Source organism: Sarcophilus harrisii, chromosome 5, assembly GCF_902635505.1.
Source record: "Sarcophilus harrisii chromosome 5, mSarHar1.11, whole genome shotgun sequence".
Taxonomy (NCBI): Eukaryota; Metazoa; Chordata; class Mammalia; order Dasyuromorphia; family Dasyuridae; genus Sarcophilus; species Sarcophilus harrisii.
The window spans coordinates 43,453,355-43,463,559 of record NC_045430.1 but is presented as its reverse complement, the minus strand read 5'-3'; the positions used below and the strand labels follow the sequence as shown (position 1 = coordinate 43,463,559).

The window sequence follows — 10,205 nt, the reverse complement described above, 5'->3', positions numbered from 1 at the left end:
TCAGTGTGCCAAAAAGGGGGGTTGGCGGTAGCATAAGCTTATAATTCTAAGAGACTTAAATGCTAGAGTAGGTACAAACTACTCAAAATGACAGAGTCCTTGAAGAGGAATGGAATCAGAAATGGCAACAGCGGTCACTTCTTACTGAAGATTTGTATATCTCTTGGCTATTTCATCACCAACACTGTCTTTCATTTATTTAAATGCAACAAAACTTTGTGGATACAACCTTAAAGAAACATTTGGCATTTTCTAGACATTGTCATTGTTAGAAAAGAAGGAATGTTAGAATGAGGAAAGTGATATATGGTGCACAGTGCTGATCATAGGCTTATCCTCTCCATATTAAATATTTACATTCAACAAAAGTGGCAGCCTTAAGGCAAGATAACTATCAGAAGATTTAATGGTAACAGATTTCTAGAACATTTCTCTGAATGGTAACAGTTTGTTGTTAATATGGAGGGAAAGTTTAACCAACATACAGTTAGCAGCAATGAAAAGGAATCGGCAGTTTTCAAAGATATGGTGTATTTTTTTGTACTGTATTTACCCATCTGGGTCAGAGCACTTAAAAACACCACAAACAACCAAGACTGGTTTGACAAAAATGATGAGGAAATTCAGGAACTCTAACCAAAAAACAAAACCTCTACAGAGTCCAGCAGGATTGTTTATCTAAGAAGGCAGCATGGAACTCCATAAAAAGTAAAGTGTAAGTGAAGCTTAGAGAGATACTGGATTTTTAGCTTGCTTACAAAGTAAATGAAATTCAGTTCTATGTTTGATAGTAACAATACAAAATGCTTTACCAGTGCCATTCCACAAATCCCTTCCATCTGAATTGTCTTAGCAAGATTTTTACGATTACCTGACAAGATAAAGTACATGATACTGAAGTCCTTTCTCAAGCTAAACTGTCAAGCATTCAAACTCTGTTGCAGAAAGTGCAACTCCCATGGGCTGGCCACAGTTTTTGAATGCCAAACATGCATTTTTAAGGTAATTTATGAAAAATTCATACAAGGCAAATACATGGAGATCAGAAGTGATACAAAGACTCTGAAGAACTTTGGAATCAATTGAATAGGAGATCCTAGCATGGTTTGTTCACATCAAAGAAAATATCCTGTGTTTCTGAGTAAAGCAGAATTGTATTGGCTGAAAAGAAAAGTGAGAAGTGCAGATTTAAAGACATCTCCACTCTAAATATTTATGCCTGACTAGTGCTAGAGCCTTCTGAGCTCCTATTGTTCTGATCAGCCACATTTGGTCAACACTGTACCTTGACTCCAACATAGTGATTTTGATCCTTTTCAAGAACAATAAAGGACAACCAACCCCAGTCCCCCACTGAGTTTGAGTTTCTCCTGATCTGATGCATCATATTGTCAGCTCTAGCTTCTACCTTCTACACAAGACTTAAAAGTCTGTAATGAGTTCCGTATCATTTTCTTCAGACAGTTCAAACCCTTTTCATTTTCATTATTTTTATTTCTTTAGCATTTCCTTCTTGAGAGCTGCTTTTCCATTCTATAGCAACTTCCCATAGAATTTAATTTAAGACAGGAGTTCTTAACCATTTTTAGTGTTATGGTCTTATAATATTGAAATAACGTTTAGATTCAAACCAAAGGACCAGATCTATCTCTCTTAATGAGAATAGTATTATTCCAAACTATATATCAAAGTCTTGATTCCTTTCCCACATGATAATTAGATCTATGATAAATATATATAGCATATATATAGATACATATCTATGTATGTATGTTTATATGTAAGTATATACACACACATACACACAGAAAGAGAGAGAGGGAGAAGGAGAGGAAGGGAGAAAATATCCAAGGGGATTTATTCCCCAAAGCTTAGAGAAAGAAAGAGAGGAGAGAATATCCAAGGAGATATTCCCCAAAGCTTATAGTCCTAACATGAAGTTAGGAAGACTCATTTTCCTAGACTCAAATCTTTACAGTGTGGCAAATCACTTAATCCTGTTTGCCCAAATTCCTCATCTTTAAAATGAGCTGGAGAACAAAATGGCAAATTACTCTAGTATCTTTGCTAAGAAGCCCTAAATGGACCATAAAGAGTTGAACATGTCTGAAATTACCCAACAGCAAAAGAAAGAGATATGATGGAGATTGTAACTTCTCTACATTCTACTTCTTCCCAAGATCTTTTCCTTTCAGGGATCTAAACGTGAATCTTCTCTCTCAAAATTGAGAACCAGAAGAGCTGATGTAACTCCTCTTTACATTCTCTTTAATTCCACCCTGCCCCTCCTCCCCTTGCAGACATGGGACACTAAATAGCATGTATATCAATTATAGGAGAAAGCTCCACATTATTGACTCTTTGAACCAAGGATTATATATTTTTTTCTTGTTTCTGTTAAAATGTAAGTTCTTTATAAGTATAGATTTTTTCATACAATACCTTTATGTCCCCAGCATCCAACATGGTTCCTGACATATTATAGGTGCTTAATAAATACTTATGGCTCTATAGATTATTCAATGAGACTCTTTCAGATGTTTTATTGAATTTCAAATATACTGTGTCTAAGGCATTCTTCAGAATTAACAATTTAGTAACTTTGTCAAAATAGGAAATGTGTTTTCTCTGGTATCCTCTGTTTTTGATCAAGCCCCCATGCTATCCCTAAGGTGGCCACATGTAACCTAGGCAAATATTATTTCCACCATATTCTAGCCTCATCAGACAACACAGAGAGAGTCATGTTCAGTTTTTGTTGCTACATTTTAAGAAAGATATTGTTAAGCTAAAGGACATCCAGATGAGATATGGACCAAAATATTGACTCATAATGGATCAGAACTATTTTATGAGAAAAGATTAATTGAAAGAACTGGGAATTTTTAATCTGAAGACAAGAATTGATAAAGATTGGGGGGGGGAGTAAAAAATGTTTGCTTTCAATATATTTGAGTTGTCATTATTTGGAAATGATAGTAGACTTCCATTGACTTGAAAGATCAGAATTAAGCAGTGGATTTGAGTTAAAAAGTAGATATTGCCAAATATGGTGAAAAACTACTTCCAGATTAGATAGAGCTGTCCAGAAATGGAATGTGCTACCTTGGAATATAGTAATTTCTCAATTGCTTAAGACCTCCAACTGGAAGCTCAGTGACCATTTATTGAAGACATTATAGGATTCATTTATGTTTTAGATAAAGCATTAGCCTTGAATTACAATGCCAGGGGAACTAGCTTAAATTGTAATTGGAAAATCTTTAACAAAATAAATAAAAACACAATACATGTGGATATCTCTTTGTTGATGACCCAGTATTGTCAACACCACTCTTGTAGAACATTTAATTTAATTTTTCAAATTCCAGAAATCAATATTTGTTTTTGCAAGGTGAAAACTCTATATCACTCCCATAATGCAACAGAACTGTATCTTAGACAAATTTTGCAAACTGAGCACAAGACTTCCTTAGGGCTTTTATAATTGAGAGTAATCTATAAAGACAGAATCTATACTAACATTTGTTGTTATACCTATTCATATATGTATCTTTAAGTAAAATTTCCAAATATGATGGAATATTTTCAGCATTTATTTTTTTTTTCATTTTCTAAAAGTTTTTGTTTGTTTGTTTTTGATATTAATAGTGAGGCAGCTACAAAACTTCAGAGCCACTTGCAAGGATATGTCATTCGAAGGCAGATTAATTTTTGTGATAAAAAGAATATGGCAGCAATGATAATACAGAGAGCTTTACGAAATTACCTTATGAAGACCCAAATGAAAAAAAGAAATTGTAACAACACTGACATGCATGCAAAGAGGGAGAAAGCTGCTACACTTATTCAGGTCAGTGTCATCTTTTGTCATTTATACGTATAAATAGTATGTCCTGATTCTATCATTGTATTTATTGATAAAACAGCCTTATTTGGGGAGGAGGAAAAAAAAAAAACAACTTATATCACCCATCAAACTTATCAGTGGCATGTCATTCAAGTAGTAAATATATATTAAGTACTTGCTGTATGCCAGATGGTCCACTAAGCACTAGAGAAACAAAGGGAAAGGCAAATGTCATCTCAAATCTTAAGGAGTTCTCTGTCTGATGGGGCAGACACAGTATAAACTACTATGTACAAAGAAGATCTAAACAGGATAAATTGGAGATAATCCACAGAGGAAAGGCTCTAGTGTAAAGGGGGATTAGAAAAGGCTTCTTATAAGAAGGCTTCTATAAAAAGTGGAATTTTAGCTGGGCTTTGAAAGAAACCCAGAAACAAAGATGAGGAAGGAAGAAGATGTCCTAGAATCACTCATATTTTCAAATTCAGTCACTCACCAAAGTTGGAGTGACCTTTTCATTCCCTAACATGTCAGGTAGTCATTTTTCCCATAAGGAAGCTAGCAAGAGTTTAGCCAGAAATTTTAAAATGCCCTAAAAAATTTTAAATTCTCTAAAATGCTATGTTTGCTTTCTGTGGGTCAGCACTGGGACAGAGTTACCACAATGTCACCATCTGGCTATGCAAGCAGGGGTACCCTGACTTTGGCTGGCCCCTTTATATATATTTGGCTGGCCCACTGTATATACCTGAGATTGAATGGATACAGAACACAAGGACTTGTTCATTGAATCTCCCCCCACAAAAAAAAAAAAAAAAAAAAAAAAAAAAAAAAAAAAAAAAAATTCTTGGTATAATGAATAGATTCCAGAGGGATTGGGAACTTGAATGGCAAAAAAAATTATCTTTATTTTTATCAACATTTGGTTGCCCTTGGAATCCTATGTATCGTATTTTATAAATGTTTTAAAATCATGATTCTGAGAAAAGATCTGTAAAATCTCTCCCCCTTCTCCCTTGTCTCTCACTTTCCCTCCTTTTCTCTCCCGTTTCTCTCATCCTCCCACTGTCTGCCTCCTCTCCTTCTCTATCCCTCTCATCTTTTCTTCCCTCCTTCCTTTTTCTGTCTACTTTTCTCTCCTTCTCTCTTCCTCTCCCTTTCTCTTTTCCATTCCCTTTCCTCTTCACTCCTTTTTTCTTTTTTCTCTCCATCACTCAGTATCCCCTTCACACTCTACTACAAACAACCCAGAAGGCCAGAGTTTCTATAGCAACTGTCATTCACATCATTGTGAATCACCAATAAGCCAAGATTTATTTTTTTGTGAAGGAAGGAAATATGAGGATGGAGAGTACAGTTTTAAGATTACGGACAGATTCTTGAATGCTACATCTAAACACAGCTGCCCACTTTCCCCTGAGACTCTCAATAATAATGCAATTTTTCTTTATTACTTTGTAACAAACCTCATTGAAATAGTTTAATTCTGAAATCAGAGACATAATATTTTGAAGTAAAGTTAATTGTACTTGGAAAGAAAGAGATGTATATTTTGTTAGATTAGAGACTTCAGATTTATCCTTTGGATTAAAAAGGTTTAGGAAATCTTTAATAAGAAACTCATGTATGGCAGCTAAGTGGTGTAGTAAATAGAACACAGGCCCTGGAGTCAGGAGACCTAAGTTCAAATCCAGCCTCAGATCCTTATTAGGTTGTGTTGTCACCCTGTTCCCCCCAAAACAGATAATCATATCAGGTATGTTTGAAAGATTTTTTTTCATTAATTAGACATGATTACTTCTTCTTTGAGCTCCCTTTTAGGGTTTTCTTGGCAAAGATACTAAAGCAGTTTCACATTTCTTTCTCCATATCATTTTACAGATAAGGAAGTTGAAGCAGGCAGGGTGCTTTCCAGGGACACAAATCTAGTATCTAAGGCTATATTTGAATGCAGATTTTCCTGACTTTAAACAAGCACTCTATCCACTGTTCAGCTATCCCCTGGCCAGATGTAGCTTTTAAATAAAACTTTTCTGCTAAATCACAGGTTTTTCTTCTCTCTAAACATAATTCCTCATCTCTTTTTGAAGATTCATGAAATTTGTTTTCTCTTAGAAACAATTCATCTTTTCCAGTTATCTCAAGAATACTCAGTTCTTTAGGATTTGGGATTTGCATATAAATACAAATACATTTTTAAAAATTTTATTAGATAGATATAAATTGCCTTATTACAACAACTAAGATAGGACTATAAAAACTCAAATTTATGTCATGATTTCGGGTTTACAGAATACTTCCTTCAGAGCAGCTCACTGGGAAGAGGCAGTGTTAAGTATTAATGCTCTTATTTTAAAATTTAAAATTTATTATTTTAATTATTTAAAATTTTAAGACATTGAGCAGTTTGCTTGAGGACAAATAGGAATTCTAGGTTGGATCCCAGGTTGTCCTAATTTTGGACCAGTTAATTACCTACAATGTGCTAAGGAAAAAAAAAATTGGAGGCAGTAAAATCACAATTATAGTAATAGTAAAATGAAGGGGTTAGTTGATCTCTATGGTCTATTCCAGATCTAAAATTCCATAGTAGTATTTTGATAAAATTTTGTGTATTTTTTTAAAGAACTCAAAATGACCATGGATTTATTTGTAAAGACAAGGTTTATAATTTCAAGTATTGAAATATTTAATACTTTTACATATTCCACTTTCAAATATTTAATATTTCTGATGTGTCCTGAAATTTACATTTCATACAATCATTTGAAAATTAGCTTTTGTGTATTTTTTTATATTACTCTCTCTTCACTTTTAATAGGTCCTGAAGGATTTGTCAGATCATTAATTAGTTGACCAACATTTGTAGTTGAAGGAGTTTTTAAGATTCCATTCTGCTTACCAAGCAACAAGTCTCCTGGGTATTCAGGACTTTAGACACATGCAGGCATTTAATTTGTCTTGTAGTTTTAAATGTCATATAAAGTTCAAAAAACAGATCATTGAGCTATTAAACCAAGGTCTGAGATATTATATCTTCCTAATGGCATAACACAGAGAATCTGGGTTTGGGTTTGATCTATAACCTTATATAACATGTTTTACATTTTTGTTTAGGCAGTTTGGAAAGGCTTCCTTTTACGGAAGAAACTGGCCAAAGCGTTAGCTTCCATTAGAAATGAAGAACTTGAGGATGACTATGAAGAAGTCGATCTAGATGACTTTATTTTTGATGAAGTAAGTATAAACTAAAACATAAAATTTTCTTTTAAAATAGTACTAAATTAAAATTTAAAACCATTTAAAATGTTATCTTATCTATAAATGCTTGAATTTCCATCATGTATTCTCTCAAATAAACAGGAAAAATACATATCATTATTTAATGTACATTATACATTCTCAAGGTAAGGATGTGCTAGGAATATTATAATCATAGCATGTATTTTCCTAAACTTCCAGTCTGGTTCTGACCTTACATTTATATTATTGCTTTGTGTTCTATTATAAAGTGATGAGGTCAGAGTGTAGTGTATGCATGATAACAAGTTTTAGAAAACTTCTTTGTTATCTTTGTCAGAAGTATTTGGACCACAAAGAAGTATAGTAGATTGTATCATAGTAACATTAATATTTTCAAAAAGATCATTAGTAATAAAAACACAGCAGAGAGTATATATTCCAAGGACAGAGATTATTTTTTCCCTTTTTAAAAAACTGAAAAAAAATTATTGAATTTTAGTTTAACTTTTATATTTTTAATTATTTATCTATATGAAATGTATTATAGTATAAGGTGTAACCTCCACAGAAGTCTTGCTCTGATACTAAGTCATCATGATGTGTGGTGGAGGTAATTCTGGGTTCTTGAAAACTTAGCCAGTAGAATTTAATCTTGACAGGCTCTAAAGTGCTAGAAAAACTTCATAAGGAATAAACCAAGTCTGTTTTCTGGTGTTTCTAAGAGAATATGCAAACTCCAATCCTGGAGTCTCCAAGTCCTGGAAAAGTATAATAGCCCACCTGGTGATCTGGTGATGAAATTGTTTCTGGCCAGATCAGTCCATGAAGACACACACACACACACACACACACACACACACACACACACACAAAGAGAGTTAAGAGGCACAGAGAGACCAAGAAAGAAAGGGTCTTTAACCCTGGATGAGTGTCTTCTATTTTTAGCAGTGATGGTAGCAGAGGCAGGATAGGAAGCATTAAGTTCTAAAACAGCTTTTAGACACATAATCTTTCATTTGATTCTTGATGCATTGAATATCTGAGAAAAGTGGACATATTACAAAGCTAAGTACCAATTTTATTACTCTTATTACAAATACAAGAAGGAGGAATGAAGTTGCAGTTAAACAAAAGAATGATTCACAGGTACTCTTTCAAGAAGCAAATAAAGCTGTTAGTGGACAGGGTTTCAGTGTATGCCCCAAAGTTTAAAAAATATCATTTTAGGGGATATGTATTCTCCATATATTTCAGTACTAACTAACAGAAGGGAATATGATCTCCAGATCAGTTAAAAGAGTCCAGGCATCTGTGAATTTAAAAATTAAAAGAATTAAAAGACAAAAGAAGATGAACTAACACCTTGAAGAGGGGAAGGACCCTGTGGATTCCCAAAGTAGCACAGAACCACAGTAGTATGTTCTTGAATTATTTAAAAGAGAAATAAGAATTGTGAAAGCAGAATTTATAGTCTAAATAGCAGAAATAATTTATTTATTTATTTTTTAATTTTTTTTTTATTTAATAGCCTTTTATTTACAGGTTATATGTATGGGTAACTTTACAGCATTAACAATTGCCAAACCTCTTATTCCAATTTTTTACCTCTTACCCCCCCCCACCTCCTCCCCCAGATGTCAGGATGACCAGTAGATGTTAAATATATTAAAATATAAATTAGATACACAATAAGTATACATGACCAAACTGTTATTTTGCTGTACAAAAAGAACCAGACTCTGAAATATTGTACAATTAGCTTGTAAGGAAATCAAATCATGCAGGTGGACATAAATATAGGGATTGGGAATTCAATGTAATGGTTTTTAGTCATCTCCCAGAGTTCTTTTCGCTGGGTGTAGCTGGTTCAGTTCATTACTGCATAGCAGAAATAATTGACAAACTAAGAAAAACTTGAATCCATGGTAGGAAGTCTCAGCAAAAGATATAAAAGAGAATTGCTGACAATGCAATAAAAGTACCTAGAACTGAAAGACTATTTGGGAAGAATAGAAGCAAAAATCAGTAATTTTAAAAAGAAAGCATGTTATATTGACAAAGCCAACAAAAATGTCAATATTCAATGTTAGAAAGAGTGTAGAGAAAGAGGAATGTTGATGCATTGTTGGTGGAGCTGTGCAATTATTCTGGAAAGCACTTTGGAATTATGCAAATAAAGTGGCCAAATATTTGGTAACTTTTGAACCAGATTCCCTTAATAAGAGAAATATTCCTCATAAATACCTACATTTTCATAGGAGCACTGTTTGTGGTAAGCAAAAATACCAAAGGATGGGAAATAATCAATTTTAAAGGGGCAGTGAAAAGAGAGTCATGTAAATATGCTGTTGGTACTATGAATTGATCCAAAAATTTTGGAAAACCACTTGGAATTATTCTAAGAAAGTGATTTAAATATTCATATTCTTTGACCCAAGGATGCAACTGCTAGACAATTCACAACAAAAATTTTGTTTTTTTTACAACAAAATATTTGTGGTACTACTTTTTGTAGCAGCAAAGAACTGGAAACAAAATAGATGTCCATCAGTTGAGGAATGGCTATACAACTTATGGTACATAAATATAATATTACTCCACTGAAGGCATAATGAATATGATTAGTACACTCAAACAGTTGGGAGACATTTTAATTAACTGATGAAAATTAAAAGTAATCACAGATCCTGGAAAACTGTACTCAAAATTACATCAGTGCAAAAGGAAAAAATAATGATGAAATAATCAAAACCAAATTCTGTAAGTTTATGGTGACCATTCTGTGTTCTGTGTATAAGCATTCCCATATTATAATAATTTATTTCAAGTTATCAAATAATAATAATAATAATAGTTATTATTTCCTAAAATCTCTCTATATATAACTTAAGTAATCAAATAATCATATTTAATCATTACTTTTGCTTCATTACCCAATAAGTATTACAAGGAAAAGGGATACACATTTGAGTTGGGGTACAGAAAACCATCTCTGAAGGGTTTAGATATCAAACTTGCTTGGAGAATAGACACCTTAAACTAAGTATAGAAATCTCATGCTGTCTGGTAGATTAGCTTTAACAGATTTGGTTAGTTTGGTTAGTTCAGTAGT

The 10,205-nt window shown here is 33.2% G+C and overlaps 1 protein-coding gene across 4 annotated transcripts in view; it reads left to right on the top strand.

Annotated features, from left to right (window-relative positions):
- LRRIQ1 (leucine rich repeats and IQ motif containing 1) overlaps window positions 1-10,205 on the top strand; it is a 315,252-nt gene that overhangs the window by 147,418 nt on the left and 157,629 nt on the right. For 3 of the 4 annotated variants that reach the window (XM_031940562.1, XM_031940561.1, XM_031940563.1), the window contains 2 exons: window positions 3,652-3,853; window positions 6,968-7,087. In XM_031940562.1, coding sequence (XP_031796422.1) covers window positions 3,652-3,853; window positions 6,968-7,087 — 322 coding nt within the window. The remainder of the gene's footprint in view (window positions 1-3,651; window positions 3,854-6,967; window positions 7,088-10,205) is intronic. The other variant, XR_004229855.1, reaches the window with a different exon arrangement.